We start from the raw sequence: 17635 nt of genomic DNA on the forward strand, positions 1-17635 counted from the left end.
GACATACAGGGGATTTTTCTTTTTTTTTTTTACTCCTTCCTGTCAGAGTCCACTGCAGATGTAGTCCCACCTGTCTCTGTGTTTAAACTGTTATTTCTGACAAGAGGAGAAAAACATCTTCAGATAAAGTACTCTCAGCTTTAACCACAGCTGCAGATATTGTTCCACTGACCTGCTTGTTGAGCATAAATAATCCACACAGCAACATGTTAATGACTGAATGCTTAAAAACATAATTTTTTTTTAATCATGAAAAAACTCAGAAAAGAGTGTCTTTCGTCCTGTCTCTCTCCCCTCACCCCGAACTGGTCACAGCAGGTGGCCGCAACTCCCTGAGCCTGGTTCTGCTGAAGGTTTCTTCCTGCTTAAAGGGAGTTCTTCTTTCTCACTGTCGCCAAGTGCTTGGTCATTGGGAGTTGACTCCTTGATGGGTGTTCTCTGTATTATTGTAGGGTCTTTATCATACAATATAAAGCACCTTGAGGTTAACATTCTTGTGATTAGGCACTTCTTCCTACTTCTTTTTTACCATGTGAGGTTATTTATTGTGATTATGAATATGTTTTGTTTTGTTTGTGGTTTTGTTTTTTTTGTTGTTTTATTTTAAAAATATTCAAAATAAAGACATAATAATAATAATTCGCATATTCTAACTTGTGGGATCAACAGAACCTCTTTCCAGTCATGTTAATGCAGTTATAGCTTTAACAGTGTGGGAGAAAGGAGGTGATTTTTGTCCAGTGAGTCAGAATCAGATCAAACATCCAGAACATCGGTGTTTCTTTCTGTTAATCTGATGTTAAACTCCTGCAGTTCATCTAAACTATGATGTCCTGTGATGCTCAGAGTTGGTTACTGACAAAGAAACGAGATGTTGGCTTCAGATTGTGACACTTGGAGTTGGTGTGAAATGGATTCGGTTGCAGTTTCTAACACAGCTTACATGTTGTTTTTAATGTGGATCACCATCATGTTGATGTCTCGGTACTCATGAAGCTGTGAGGGATTAAACACCAAATTTCAATGCACTCTTCTGCCCTCTGAGGGCCTGTAACTCAGAAGATGTTCATAGTGTGAAGGTAAAGTTTGTCAAACCGTTTCAGAGAGGAGATAAGTTGACCCACAGAAGCACCAGAGATCATGTCATAACCTGTTCAGGCAGGATAAAGCTGGGTTCATGGGTCCTACAGAGATTCGTCTTTAAATCCAGACATTTTAAAAAGTAGAACTGGGTATGTGTATCATTTTGATCTGGACTTTGAGATCTGCACAGTTTTCAAAAATGAGTTCTTCCATGTCATGTTTATGTAGTCATTTATTTGTCTTCAGTGGGACAGGGCAATCGCACCCCTCAGTTACACACTGTAGTCTCTGTTTATGAAATGATCATGGCCTTTAATGTTCTGATTGGTGTTTGTGGACTCATATTAATTTCCTCCAAGTTTTTCTTCCGTTCAGTCTCATATGTACTAATTTGTGTACATGCACACAAAAATATTATTCTCTGTGTTTAGAGGGTATAATCACTCAGACAGATAATTATATGCAATTTATATTAATTTTAATAGCTTTGAGTTAAATTAATTATTAAGTATAATAAAAAAAACAACTTTATTAGGTTTCTAGAAACATTACGGTTTGGATTAAAACACCCCCTTTTTCTTTTAATGCTCCCGTCTCTCGGTCGCCATGGTGACATGACTCTCTCACTTCATTAACATGACGTTACCTGCACCACGTTCTCCTTTCCTTTAAACTTTTAGTGGAATAGCCCTTTAATCCTCAGCTGGGAGGCGATGGGGTGAATTCCTCAGAGGCAAGTCGGGACAGGAACCAGATTTCAAAAATCTTCGAGCAGCCATTATCTGTGTGTGGCTTGCTGTTAATACATCTACAGGTTCACTGCTGCCCACATCTGTGTGCTTTATCACTTCATATTAGAGATGAAGCTGGAAATCAAACACAGGGGTCATATTTATTTTATACCCTATGTAATAAAATTACTGCAGGAGGTTGGAAATGCTTTAAAAAGATCCCACTGCTAGGACTGAGGCAGAAACAATCCCAAACATGTCCTGATATCAGGAGGAGTCACTCCCAGCAGTGCTCAGTGTACATTTATTTTTTGTTTGGGAGTCAAAGGTCAGAAATCTACACAAATCCAGAGAGGCAAATACAAAAAAAAACAGCTGGGCATTTCATTTCAAGTCTGCTTTTTCAGTAAGCTGATAACAAGAAGCTTTTCAGGGATAATCATTCCAAATGTTTTAGTAAAAGTATAATAAAATATATTTTATATGAAGTTCAAAATTCATTCTTCATTCATTCATTCATTTTTATTTTATTTTATTTTATTTTATTTCTTTGTGCTGTTCTGCATTTTGGTCTGTTGTTTGCAGATGTGCTATAAACTTAAAAATACACTGACTAGATCAGTCTGTTTTTTCACACTTGGCTGTCAGCCCTTGTGCTTATTTTTGATCATGGCCCACAAAACACCAGAACTGTATGTTAATACATCAATTTTACATTTCTGTAGTGAGAATTAATTTCTCAGTATTCTCAGATCTCTGTAATACCGCCCTGTAAACATCTCCTGGTCAATGTTCCCTCTAAGCTGCGCGCGTGCGCAATTGCACACTGCTGGCACGGTCTCTGCACAGAAAATCTGCGTTGCGCACAAAAAAACATCTAACCTGAATTGAAATTAAAATTAAAACTTTAACAATTCTGTTTTGCAGTGTTAGTCAGTAAGTGACTGGCTGCTCCCGTATGGGATTACAACGATGCCACCTTATCCAATAGTCCAGCCAATTCACATTCGTATATAGGCAGCTAATCAACGTGGTTGACAGGCTATGACAGCGTCCTTATGTGCCGACACTGGTGTTTTAGCTAGCAAAGCAGCGTGGCTGATGTGGAGTGAAGCCACGCTAATGACAACATGTGCAACCATTGGAGATGTGAGCAGGACAGACGGAACAATTGACGGAAAAAGTGTGGACTTTATACCAGTTTTTAAATTGTGTTGATAGGCCACGTAAAACCAGAGTTATGATAAAAATATATGCAATGTTTGGTTTTCTTCCTGAATACTATCGTTGTTTATATTTACTGCAGGAAGAAACGGTAAGAATGGCGTTTTATAAGGAAAACGCTCGAAAGCACTCTCCGCCTGTGAGCAAAAAAAACGCCAAAAACCCCCACCCTTTCCTATTGGTCGAAAAATGTACCATGTCGGCCAATCAAAAAATGATATGGCAACATGGCATTTAGATGTTTAGGAAGGGGGGAAGTTTTAGGAGTGACGGCGGTGTTTTGAGATGTGAGAGATTTGTGACGTTTAGCGCAAATCTTGTGTAGTTAGTGTGTGGTGTAGTCAATAGTTTTGTTGTGTGTCAGAACAATGAGGCGACTGCTGAATGTTACAGGTGTTACAGGAGTGATACATCTCCTGTTGTCAGGCCTGCAGGTATCAGATGTTGTTCTCCTTTATCTCATAGTGGAGAGAAATTATTTTTGGAGTGGCACAAATAATTTGTGTGGCATCAAATTTGATGCAGAACAGCTGATTGTTCTGTAAATAGTTTGAAATGTTTATTTAAAAAAACGCCTTGGCTGCATTTTTAGGTAAACAGCTGCAAAAAACTCAGTTACTTTTTTGAAGAAGTAACTATATAAATAATTGCCCAACATTGGTCATTATATACTGTATTTTGCAGACAGAGAGTTACAGGACTCTCTCGGGGACCACAGACTCATACTCATAATACAAGGCAGAGCTTTATAAAAAAAGAAAAAAAAAAAAAAAGAAAGTTGTGTTTTCAAAATTGGAGTTCAAGTTATTTTTACTTCCAATCGTGTTAACATACTACACTGGTCATGAACAAGATTTTTTTTTTAAAGTTTCATTGTAAGTGGGCTAAAGCAGTTAATTAAAAGTAGTCTAACATAAATGTAAACGCTGTAATTTGATTATTTTAATAAACCATGTAACTTGGATGGATTTGATGGTGGCGTGACCACAGTGCACACGTCTAATGTTGCTCACAGTGGTCCAAAGGACCGCTCAGGGAGTTTGTGTGTTCGCTCAGACACATGAAAAATTAGAGGGAACATTGCTCCTGGTTAATGGCAACAAGCGGTTGAGACAGAATTGGATAAATATCAACAGCTTATTTTAAAAATCACATAATGATTTATGTTTTTGGACACCATGAAATTCAGCCTAAACCATTATTTTCATAGTTATATTAAAACACACAGACTTTACTAAACAACCTCCATTTAAAATATGAGAAATAAATATCCTGTTAAAAAAATTGATTTTAAAAAATAGATAAAACTAAAAAAAAATAGACAACTGAAAACACTGAATAAATAAATCAGGTTTAACTGGAGACATGTTCTGATTTGAACAACTTAGCTTCAAAAAAGAATGCTCTGCACTGTTTCTTGGTCAAACAGGGAAGACCTTACCCGAGAAAGACGCAGGCTAAAGAATGTAAAGTCAAATTTTATTTATAAAGCATTTTTTGAGATATATACGTATTACAGAGTGATTCACAACAAAGAAGCAAAACATTAATTAACGCATTAGTTACCCAAAAGCAATGGCAAATGTGTATAAATTGTTCAGCATTATTGGGGCCCTCACAGATATACGATAACATGTGCACTAATGATCCTCCATACGATCAAAGACGCTGGCTTTGAACTTTGGTTCGAACTTCGATTGCATTGCTTAAACAAAACAAAAACCTTCCTGGAATAACTGTGGTCTGGAAGGACGTAGTGTTCATGATCTCAAAGAAGAAGCTCAGATTCAGTCCTCAGAATATTTTCACTCTTCGAGCCCAGAGGAGCATTTCTGGGTCCTCTTTACAGAAAGAAAACTCAACAATTCTTTCATGGATTCAAAGGTCTTATCTGTTCTTTCCAAATTACTTGTTACGATATGTGTATCTATAAATAACTACTGGGTAACAAACTAAAAAAAAAATCTCTTTGTCATTCTTTTGTTTCTTGTTGTTGCTGTTTTGCATGATTTTATGCTTTTTTAAATTTCCAGTAGAGGTATTTTTTGAATATTTTTGTGTCCCTTTGGAGCCACTGTGGTCATATTGTACATTTCAGTGTTCTTGTTATTATTTGTTGTCGGTTTGTTTCTCTCTATGCTTGTTTTTTTCCTTCCCTCTGTAATAGTTGTCATTTTTTCACTTTAACTTACATTTTTCCCTCTTTGTTCTAATTCTGCATCAGCATTGGTGTTATGACAGCCCGGGGGTCCAGGCCCATTCACAAAGGTCACTGTGCCCCCTCAGCTGAATTCTGCTGACATACTTTTACAACTATAAGTAAAAGTATGCCACACAACTTGGCAATGAAAATACCAAATACCAAGATCACCATCAAATTATTATTAGAATATATATAGAATATATATTTTTGTGATGACTTTTCACTACTTTTGTTGCTGTTGTATCGACTTGTAGGTCTTTTGCCTGTTTTTCTTTTGTTTGCTTGTTTTTTCAACTTGTCATCATTTTGTCCATTGTTGCTGTTTTTCACCTCTTTGTGTACAGAATATGGTCTCTAGACCATGTCCTGCTGGTTCTGGTTCAGTAGTTCCTCCACGCCTCTGCCTCTATGGATCTTCATGACTGTACAGGCTGACTGGCTGCTGGAGGAGGATGTCTGGCTCACAGTCTTATTGATTTCTTTCTGTCTCTTTACAGATTCTCTCTCTATCTCTGCTCTGAATGAATGAAGACAGTAGAACGGTGCGCCACTAGCAACGTGTCTGTAGGAACTAAACTATGAACCAGATACATTTGTCTTTAGAACCTTTGGTGGAACCTGGATACATTTGTAACAGTCTTTAGGACTCTCAGTGGAACCTGGATACATTTGTAACAGTCTTTAGGCCTCTCAGTGGAACCTGGATACATTTGTAACAGTCTTTAGGCCTCTCAGTGGAACCTGGATACATTTGTAACAGTTGTTAGAACCTTCAGTGGAACCTGGATACATTTGTAACAGTTGTTAGAACCTTCAGTGGAACCTGGATACATTTGTAACAGTCTTTAGGACTCTCAGTGGAACCTGGATACATTTGTAACAGTTGTTAGAACCTTCAGTGGAACCTGGATACATTTGTAACAGTCTTTAGAACTCTAGGTGGAACCTGGATACATTTGTAACAGTCTTTAGAACTCTCAGTGGAACCTGGATACATTTGTAACAGTCTTTAGAGCCTTCAGTGGAACCTGGATACATTTGTAACAGTCTTTAGAACTCTAGGTGGAACCTGGATACATTTGTAACAGTCTTTAGAACTCTCAGTGGAACCTGGATACATTTGTAACAGTCTTTAGAGCCTTCAGTGGAACCTGGATACATTTGTAACAGTTGTTAGAACCTTCAGTGGAACCTGGATACATTTGTAACAGTCTTTAGGACTCTCAGTGGAACCTGGATACATTTGTAACAGTTGTTAGAACCTCCAGTGGAACCTGGATACATTTGTAACAGTCTTTAGAACTCTCAGTGGAACCTGGATACATTTGTAACAGTCTTTAGAGCCTTCAGTGGAACCTGGATACATTTGTAACAGTCTTCAGAAACCTCTGTAACATCAAAGCGTCAGTGCCTCGCGGGCTCCTTCACGGTCATCACGTCACCCACTCTCTTTCTTTTGACCATCTCTGTAAACGTCGCTCTCCCGCTCCCGTGAGACCACAGCGAGGCTCGCGGGGTAGAGTTACAGATGGGGGGAGGGGGTAGAGAGACATAGACAAAGAGGAGGAGTGGGGAGAGAGAGAGAGAGGGAGGCTCGCGTGCCTGTGTGAGGTTGAAAAAGAGGGAGAGGTAGAGAGAGGTAGGCTCGTGCAGGGGGAGGTGGATCCCTGTGTAGTGGAGCAGCTTAAGCTAAAGCTAACTAGCCATGTTGCTGTCGCCGCTGCCGTTGCTGTTGCTCCTTCCGTTGCTGGTGGTGTGTGTCTGCTAGCGGCCGCCCTGGACTCCCTATCCGCCCTGAGGTGCATCATGCCCGGCTGGAAGAAAAACATCCCGGCCTGTCTCCAACCGGACCAGGAGGGAGGTACGATCAAACCGGCGACTAGTGTGTGTATGTGTACACTAATTATCGCTCGTGCAATCTCTTGTGCAGCGTGGTTTGGCGCCGCTGGTGGAGCTCGCGCAGACGGTTGGTGTCTTTAAATTAGTGAAACTTGGTAACTGATACCCAGTGAGTGAGTGAGAGCGGCGCACGCGCGTGTACGCATGCATGCATGCATGCGCGCGAGAGTGTGTGTGTTGTCTCCTGTTAATCTGACGCAGCGGCTGAGGTTACAGTGACGTTACGGTGATTTTTACGTTGATCAGCCGGTGACCGGTTACTAGCAGTGGGGCTGCTAACGGGCTAACAGGCGGGTAAACCGAGCGGGATAAACGGCTGGTCAAGCGAGGGTCTGCCCTTGTATGAGTGTGTGCGCGCGGGCGGTGTTACAGTGAAATGTGTAACCTCAGTTTAGTTGGATGAATGTGGAAATGGAGGGCTTGAAAACATGATGACAGGTGAGCCGTTTAAATGCCTGGCACACAGACCGGTGCTCGGTAAAATCGGTGACTAAGGCTTTCTGACAGCAGCCTGTAATATCTCCATAACACTCCCCTCCATAACGCCACACATGGCTGAATGCTGTAGGGTGTTAAACCCACAGTGAGTGTGTGCATTTGGATGTTTTGTGGTGTTTGTTAAAGGGAACCATTTATGCCTTTTGCATCATTCACGTTCAGAGTAAGCTTTAATAATCTAATTCTGTGCCTCCATGTCCAAAATAAGCTGTTTTATCGCCACTCTGCTCTCTCTATAAGACCCTCCTCCCTTTCATCCAGTTGGCCAGCTTCTGGAAGCTTGCTGATGGGCAGCTCTGAGTTCTTGTGAGCTGCAGTGACAGCTCGAAAAAGCAATTTATTAGTCAGTTATCACTTTGGTAGGCATGTAGGAAGTGTGTTCTTTAGGAGATGTGTTTTGTGCATGCTGGTCAAGACTCTTCTGAACCAAAATGACCAAGCTTTGTTTTGTCTTTGTACCCAAACCCCAATAAATAGCAAGACTGGGCCATCTTCACTGTCCTTATCGGCACAGGTCCTCCTAAATACAGTATAAACATGGATGCAACTTTCTTTTCAGACCCCACCAGGGGGCGACACTCCTGGTTGCAAAAAGTCTGATATTTGAATAGAAGTCTATGGGAAAATTACCCTACTACTAACTGAATCCATGACTCCAGTTTTAGTTAAAACAAGGTCATTTTGCGGGATGAGTTACTGCCCAAAGTGGAGAACTTTGAGTACCTCGGGTGGTGTCTGTAGTGATGTGGATGCTGTACCTGTCCGTTGTGGATAATCTGAGTGTAAAAGCAAAGTTCAGTCTACGTTCCTACCCTCACCTCTGGTCCTCAAGGACCAGAGGTGTAGCTTGCCTCCACCAGTGTGTGAATGCGAGAGTGAATGAATAGTGGCATTGTAAAGCGCTTTGGGTGCCTTGAAAAGCGCTATATAAATCCAATCCATTATTATTATTATTAGTAGTAGTGACCGAACAAATGAAAGATACAAGGGGTAAAAATGAGCTTTCTACAAAGGGTGGCTGGGATCTCCCTTAGAGGTAAGGGTGAGAAGTTCAGTCATTTGGGAGGAGCACAGAGTTAAGCCGCTACTGCTCCACAGGTGAGGTGGTTCAGGCATGTCCTCCTGGTAGGACACCACAGGGGTAGACCCAAGACACGTTAGAAAGACTCATCTCTCAGCTGGTGTGGAAATGCTTTGGTGTTCTCTGGATGAGCTGGAGGAGGTGGAGGAGTAGAATGCTGCACCGTGACCCAGCCTTGAATAAGCAGTAGAAAATGGATGAAGTTAGTTTTGTAAATTCTGGTCATTCTAAGTGGTAGAAAGCAGGATAATTCGTGGTATGTTCACTGGACTTGTGATTGATATTACGCTGCACACGTTCATTTTCATTTCCATTTCAAAAAGCAAGGTACAGTTATTTATTACTATGAACAAACAACTGCTCATTCTTTACTGTGAGAACAGGCCGACTGGCTCAAGAAAAGAACTTCATAGTGAGGTTTGCTTCACGGGTGAACTTGGAGCTGTGATTGGTGGACATACCTTTTTAATGGCTCTGCATGATCAAGCCATTGGTGATATGGAACCCTGTTCATGTGTTGGGAAATAATCCAGCAGCTTTGTTTCATGTGTGGGCTGGGAAAAGCATTAGAGAAGAGTCATGTCCCCACAGTCAGCTAGGGTCTTGAACTTTAATCCCGTCTACATTTAAAATGATTCAATCTAGCTAGTGGACAGTTGTTGTCTTTTGGATGCCACATCATCTCTTTCTTCAACCTCAGTGGATAGTTTGACCTTCTTGGTAGAGTTAATAAGGGGAATAAAAAAATTATCAGTCAGATTATTTGGCAAAACCTACCACCTATTATTCTATTTTTCAGTGAGCGATCAACAAAGAATCTATAAGCAGCACTTTAAATGAACTGTTTGGGTAAAAAGATTAAAAAATCATGTTCCAAGTATCGTGAATGTGGAGACATTGCTCGTTATCGTAGTCTTTGGTAGGATAAATTCAAATATCTTTGGGGTTTCATTTACTAAACAATCATTTGTAAATGAAAGTTAGTGTCAATGTTGTTGTTTTTTTTTTTTTAACCATACTGTGCTCTTCTGTGGTCTTGAAAGCCACAAACCAAAGCACTGTGTAGAATGTATGTGGATATTTTCCACTCTTCAGCAAGTAGGTGAACTCCTGTTTATCTGGGCATTTTTAAATTGGATTGAACATTTTGTCATATTGATTATAACGTAATTGGTTTTAAATATAATCCAGTATTTATTAGAAATGATCATTAGCTCTCTTTTGTTGTACATAAAACTTGAGTCTATACAGAGGCATCCTGTCATGACGATAACCTGCAGTTTAATGAACCTGATTTTAAGAAGATTTTGATTGACCACATGGCCGAGCTGGAATAGAAACAAACATGTCAACACTCACCTAAGGTGTACTCACAGTAGTTTTTCCTCCTTTTATACTCGGTGTCAGATTCAGCAAACCATTTTTAGCTCACTTTATAAAAACTATTCATGACCACTGCCACACATTCTCCACTCTACTTAAGAGGTGTGTTTTTATTCAGTCTCACTCACATTATTCCTGAAGAGACCTGAACAGACAGCTAAGTGTTTAACATTATCCAGATTTGTGGGTCATGAATGTAAGACTTAACCTTTAACTGCTCCCAATAGGATCCCAGCTCTGTAGTGAACCTTTATGGGCACTAAGAAGACCTACATGAATACCAATGGGTGGTGCAACAAACTGAAGATGCAATAATTTCTCTGTTGCCAACAATTTTGTCTCTTCATTATAAATTTGGCAGATGAGCACCCAAATTCTGGGCAGCTGTTTAAGGTCTAACTTCCCCACAAAGGATGAATAAAGTTTATTGAACTGCTAAATTCTGAAAATAGTGAAACCTGCGATTTGAGTGGGTACCAATTAATCTCCTTCATAAATGAAACTATGAAATGTAAAAATATCCTAATTGGAAGGGGTCATGTCTTCACGTCTTACTTATCCACCCACAGCGTACTGATAGACCTCTTATAAAATCTTTGCCTTTTTATTATAAATTACTTGGTTATAACAACGAATGATAATCCCAGGAGCATCTTTTCTTTTAGTTTTTTGTCAAAATCCAATTTTGCATTCTGAAGTAGTTCACATTTATGTATTTCATTCAGTTAAACCAGGTCCTGCTTTTAAATTTATTCTAATTTATAAAATCCTTTTTTTCTCTTGTAAAAACTTCTTGTTTTCTCTCATGTTCTTGTTTTTCCGACTGCAAAAAGTACTATATTAATATCGCTTGCTTATGGACTCATATTTGAGGCTTATTTATGATCGTCCTTCAATTTCTTTCCAGATGGTCTAGACCAAAATAAAAGTTTAATTTATTAAAAAAAAATACCAAACATTTGCTGATTTCAGCAAGAGAAATGTGAAACTATAACACTTTCTCTTTTTTATGTAACTGCAAATTAAACATTGTTGAGTGTCATCAGCATATAAGTGGTACTAATGGAAAACGTCTCAGTAATCTGTCCCGAGTGTATCAGATATAAAATTAATAACGGTAGCCCCAGAATCGTGCCCTGGGGAACACCACGAAGATTTGAACCAGTAAGTGCTTCAAAAAGATGCCTGAAAAGTAAGTGCCTTGAAAGTAAAAGGGCCCTTAAGTTGTCTGGCATGAATTCAGTAGCTATATAAATAAAATGTGATTTACTGATATATTTGAATAATTTCTTATGCACTCCCCGAGACAAAACAAAACAAATAAACAACCCCCCCCCCCAAAAAAAAATAAATAAAAATAAATAAATAAATAAAATAAAATAAACAGTGTCCCATGTTTCAGACTGTTGATTAAAAAAAATAGTAAACTCTGTATTTGGATTTTCCATTGCTTCTTGTTAAAAAAAAAAATATCAAAAACCAATGTTTTCACAGTGTCCTTACAATTTACAGACAAAACAATGAACAAAAACATCATTAAACAAACTAACTGATAATGAACCCAATAATTATTCCTAGCTTTGGATCAGTGTAAGTGACTGAAAAAGCCTCTACAATCTGAGCAGTTTGAGCCTCAGAGCCATTTTCCAAAGACGTTACGGTGCTGCTTTGGTGTTGTGTTGTAAACCTGTGTGTGGGGCTCCTGGAGAGATAATAATATAATTGTGTGTGTGTGTGTGTGTGTGTGTGCGTGTGTGTACAGCTTCCAGCTAAACTGGTCATAGTCCTTCACAGCGGGATGCTGGGAAAAAAGAACAAAACACCAAAATGTTAAACGCTAAGACCCAAACTTGCAGGACAAAAAAAATATCACACAGCTGAAAGCAGCAGAATAAATATAGACAACAGGTAAATAATACATAGACAGACCATGACGGAAACACAGTGTACTACTATACTCACATGTTTATCTCTGCTGCTTCATGTCACTACTCATCTCAAAGGGATTTGACTCAAAGAAAATGAGAAATTAAATCTAAACACAGGAGCCAGGAGTAACGCAGGAGCCCCGTGAGATAAAATACTGAGCAGAATTTTGGGTTAATTAGTTAAATTTTCCCATGAGTTTTTCTCTTAACTGAGCAGGGAAACCCAGAGTTAAATAAAAATAAATCTTATGTTCTCATGTTCAAGAAATTCAGGCAGTGATTAGATGTGACAACAGCTGATTTGTAGGTAGAAAGACAGAAAAACAAGAACATAAGTGAGCAAATTAACAGCTTAAATTACCGATATTTAATTTAAAATACTCTAAGAAACCGCCCAAACTCCAAGCGTAACCCCTGATCCTAAGTAAAATATGTGATCTTGTTCTCATAAAAAGTGTTTCATCAGGTCTTCAGAATTTAGGCATTTTCATACACTACCCCATTTTCAGAGGTCCAGAAGTAATTGTAAAACCAAATATAATTTTCATTTTAGTAATTGTTTTTGATACTTGGATAATAATCCTTTGCAGTGAATGACTGTCTGAAGTCGAGTATAAATGGACGTCGTCAAATGAAAAACCTCCTCCCTCGAGATTCTCAGAAACTGTCAGTCCATTATTTTGATTAAAATTGTTTTTTCATTTTCTTCCATTTTTTTTTCTAATACTGCAGTTTGATCTGCTGCCATTAGACCTGTCTGTGTTTCTGATTGGTCAACTTCTGGCAGCATTGTCTCTTTCAAGCTGGATTGGGAAACCTTAGGGATGAAGCCAGAGAGGGAAATCATATCCTGGCTATGTTGAACTTGCATCATGGGACAGAGCCCTGGAGAAGAGGTGGAAAATCGATAGATGGATGGTTATGTCAACATCTCTTAGACCTCTAATTGCTGTCATGAATCCATTGATATCACATTTTTTCAGTGTCTCTTACAGATTTGTAGTTTCATTTATATCAAGGTGTAATTTTCTTTAAGCTCTTCTCATGTTTTGTTAGTATTTAACATGTGAGGGCTCAGATATGTTTAAAGTTCAGTGTTTTACTTTAGAATTTGGTACAAAGTGACATCTGAAGTACTGGAAATTAATGACGAGACTATTACACTCGCTGCCTTGTACAAGTTTGACATGATCATGATGACGCCTTTCCTTTTTTTTTCCTTTTTTTTCCCTTTTTTTTTAGCACACCTGGTGCCATTAGAAGCAGCTGTATTAGCTGTTAGACCTTCCTGATTAAAATGTGGTGGATCTAAAGGAAGCTATCCCAGGATTATTTTTTATGAAAATGTGGCGATTTTCAGGGAAGTTCTGCAGAATCTTTCTCTGTGATTTCTAAGCAGCTTTCTGCTCGTCTGTTCCTGTAATCTTGCAAAGTTTCAAATCCCTGCCAGAGACCTCGGGGGAATATTTAACCCCAGCTTCCCTCTGTAAGGTTAATCCCATCCGAATGGGGCTTTAGCTCGTGTGTGCGTGCGCTCTGTTAACTTTTACGAGGTGAAAAGGCTCTTCAGACTGTTTTTATGTCTCCTCTTTCACGTTTAACTGTGGTGGATTTAGTAAATGATTGTTTCCTGGCTTCACTGACGAAGCTGAGGCCGGCCTGTGGAGGAGAACACGGATGCTGCAGGCAGCATTTTGCAGCATGCAAGCGGTGACGGCGTCAGGTGCGTGACCCCGATTTCTTACCTGGCAGGTTCAGAAGGGTCCAGCACCTGTGCGCCTGCAGGCCGCTCTGAAAGTCTGATCCGTGGCCAGATTTGATGTGCTGCTCAACAGGAGCATCTACCTCACAGATGTCCTCATAAACACCGAGTCCAGACTACAGCCGCCGGCATACAGACAGTGATTTATGGAGGACAGATGCTGCCAAAATTAATATAAATAAATAAATGTCTCTGATTTATGTGCCATGAAATCTAGAACCAAACAAAAAAATCATTGTGGGAATAGATTTATTTATATTAGATGTAATAAATTAACAAATGAATTTATTATATTTTAATAAAAGTTTAGATTTTATTTATTTAATCTATATATTATAGATTTTCTTAAAATTTCTTTTATTTAATTTTTATGTTTTGTTTTTTTCTTAAACATTTAATCGTGTTTATGTGTTTTGGCAATTACGGCCCTCCATAGACTTACAGCTGCAGTTGTTAAACCAGTCTTAAGTAAATGAGATAATTAATCCAGTTATTCCAAATACAGGCTGGAAAATGCAGTTTGTGTAGTTGTTTATTTACTGAGATCTTTTGGTGAAAAATGACCCAAACAGTCAACCGTCTTCTCAGTTTGGATCACAGATGAGTCATCGAAGATTAAATTGTATTTTTGTTTGAAAAGATCCTCGGTGACTATGATAAAGTGATTGTAAAGTCGGGGATGTGTCACAACATGGAAACATTAAATACATTTTGTGGCTGTTTCAGTGAAGTGCAGTCAGGCTGTGTTGTCAATTTTTAGCTTCCCTTTTGGCGCTGAAGGTCATGTGACACGAGTGGAGCAGCAGCTGAACGGCTGTCAGATCGACTTGTTTCTTTAAAAATATTAAACGGGTTTTAAAGTGTTTCTTTCCCTAAAAAGATGAGAAAATCTTTGAGCAGTCACACATAGAAGGGCGTTATGATTAGGCTGTGTCTGTGTGTGTGTGTCTGTGCAAGTGCACGATAACGAGTGTGTGTCACAGCATGACATCATCCCACTGTTTTAAGCTTTTCGGCTAAGAAGCAGAGAAAATGGCTTTAACACAAGTACACACACACTAAAACACACACACACACTGTCGCAAAATCGTTTTCTATACTGCGACAGACTCACACACACTAAAATACACACTGTGTCCTTTAAGAGGTGCTGATGTCAGAACTCTGCTCATCTTTGTCCTCAGGATTACTGAAGCAGACCTGAATCTGTGTGTGTTTGTACTTGACACCAGTATTGTGAGGACATTTGGAGTTATGAGGACATATTGCCTGGCTCCTCAAATAGAAGATGTGCTTCTGTATGTGTGCGTGTGTGTTTACATCCATATTTCTCAGCTTAATGTATTATTCGTATCGTTTCTCACAGATTTTACCAAGACACACACACACACACACACACCACGACTCTGTTGAACAAACTGCTGACTGTGTGTGTGTGTGTGTGTGTCATCTCCTGACTTTTTCATCCATTTAAATGTGTGTGAGTGTGTATGTTGTTAAGGTGTGTGCAAATATTGTGTAATCGTCTACATGACCAAAAGTAAGTGGACCTGCGGGGATTTTAAAGCCAAATGTTGAACTTGGCTGAAGGGATTTGCTTACAAACGAACACAGAAATGTTGAGGTCACTAAGAGTCCTTTGTGTTAAATAAAAGTAGGTGATTTATTCTGTTGTTGCCTGTTTGTGATAAACATGAGCAGCCTCTCACCCACCTGGAACAAAAGCTTAGGGTTGACTAAGCCGTATCTTGGACCCAGGACGTTCTGGAGCACATTACAGAGAAGAAGAGCATGTTTAGATTGAGACCTGGATTCAGGTCTTTAATTCATATTATGGATACACGGGAATTATGTTTTTGTATTCAAGTGTACGCTGGCGCCTCGTTCTTGGGTTTTCCTTTAAGTCCTCTTTAATTTGGCCCTTCACCCGGGACCAGTTTAGCTTGGGAAGCCCTACCAGAGTAAGTTGCTTGCGACACCATAGATTGCCCACAATCAACCTCTCTGAGGCAGCAATTTCAGAAGTGACAGAATTCATATTACTGGTCGATATTTGTTCCTACCATCACCTGTGGCCTTGAGCTGTGGGTACTAACTGAATGAAATCAAGGGTCTGGTGGGAGTGAAGTTCCCATAAAGGGTGTCTAGGCCCCACCTCAGAGTAAAGTCTTTGGTCCTCTTGGTCAAAAGGAACCATGATCCAGATCAGAAAAAGCAGTAGATGATTAGCTTTAGATTTAGACCTGTTAGATCTATAGGCAACAGAAAATTGTATTTTAAAAAAAGAAAACATTTCACTTCAACCAAATTTTAGACATATGGAAGAACTCTTTAAAGGTTAACGACTGGCTGACTGTTTTCTGGATGGTTTCTCAGAAAAGTTCTGTGTATGCATTAACCCATATTAACACTTGCTGACAGTTCACTTCTGTAATCTCCAGACCTATGTGGCCTATTTCTTTGATATTTCATCATAAATGAAGTAGGTCAAAGCTCCAGAGTTGCATTTGAAAGTTGAGGCTGTGGAGCCAAAACACACATTCAAAGAGTCTCTCAGTGCAAGTCAGAAATACCCTCATTAAGGTCATTGGAGACGTACCAGGAAAGCAAACCAAAATCAAGGGTTTGGTATATTTTTGGTGAAAGGATAAACTATTGCCATCAACAAAACAAAAAAAGCTGCAGGGGATGACCACAGAATTCTTTCCATGATTAACAAAACCTTCTTCAGAACACCGAGCCAAATGTAGAGCATTGACCAGGAAGTAGATCGTTTATTATTAAGACTTTACAGCAGACAGTAGGGTTTGGCACAAGGTGATTGGAGGTCCACAGAAAGCTGCCATAGGGGATGATCTTTGGGTCCTTTCAATGCTAAAAAAGGAACCCCCATCAGAACATCCAGCAGCGCAGAACGCAATACCCAAGCCTAAAAGTGATCACAGAAGTCAGCTGTGAGGGAGGTTTTCAGGATTGTTGCAATGGTAAAAAGGGTTCCCCTCAAGGTGCAAACCAGAGATCAGTCTCCAAAACATTAATGTGAAATGAAACTTTATGACTGACACGCACGCACGCACGCACGCACACAAACAAACAAAAGAACAATTCAAGAGTGCTTTTCTTTGGAAAACCAGCATCTGCATCTAGTAAGAGGAAACAAGTATGGAGAAGGAGGCAGTGTAGGCATGTGTATAGACTGCCAATGTGCTGTTTATTGATTCTGGAAAATTCAGTAATGGCTGACTCAATCACTTGACCTCCAACCATCGAGCTGCATTTAACAGCCGAACATGAAATCAGAGAATTAGCAGCAAGGAAGCTTTAAAAATGTTTCATTTGTGGACTCCAGAAGGAAAGAGACTCATGATGAGAATCTGCTTTACTGCCCTTCATCTGTTATATCCTGACACTCACAATCCCACACACACACACTCGCACATACACAGAGCCTTGGGCAGCATCCAGGTGGACAGCCGAGCTTCTGGCATCGCATACACTCACTCATTTTCTACTTGAATAAGCCCAGCATGGACACACTAACACACACTTATTAATACACACACACTCATACGTGTTGTGTCTTAGGGTGTCTCTGATGGTCCAGCAGTCAGTCTGACACTGAAACCTGCAGAGACGGGGAGAGAGGAGAGTATTTCCACTGTTTTCTCTGATCTGTTTTATCCATTATTGTGCATGTGTGTGTGTGTTTGCCAGCTGCAGCTGCCCGATAACTGTCTTTGTCCCTCTTTCTCTCTAAGGTTCAGCATTAGAAAATAAAACATTAGCACTCCTGTGCAGGCTGTCCTCGGCCCGCCTTAAACCCACACCAAATTCAGATTAACC

At 39.6% G+C, this 17635-nt stretch overlaps 1 protein-coding gene across 2 annotated transcripts in view; it reads left to right on the plus strand.

Moving 5' to 3' along the window:
- The first annotated feature begins 6779 nt into the window (after positions 1-6779).
- The window catches only part of grip1 (glutamate receptor interacting protein 1), a 66244-nt gene continuing 55388 nt past the window's right edge, over positions 6780-17635 (plus strand). The window contains exon 1 of one of the 2 annotated variants that reach the window (XM_084909712.1): positions 6780-7102. In XM_084909712.1, coding sequence (XP_084765838.1) covers positions 7048-7102 — 55 coding nt within the window. In that variant the 5' untranslated portion in view covers positions 6780-7047. The remainder of the gene's footprint in view (positions 7103-17635) is intronic. The other variant, XM_084909707.1, reaches the window with a different exon arrangement.

This window comes from Perissodus microlepis, chromosome 17, assembly GCF_051167445.1.
Source record: "Perissodus microlepis isolate ML-2025 ecotype Zambia chromosome 17, ASM5116744v1, whole genome shotgun sequence".
Lineage (NCBI taxonomy): Eukaryota > Metazoa > Chordata > Actinopteri > Cichliformes > Cichlidae > Perissodus > Perissodus microlepis.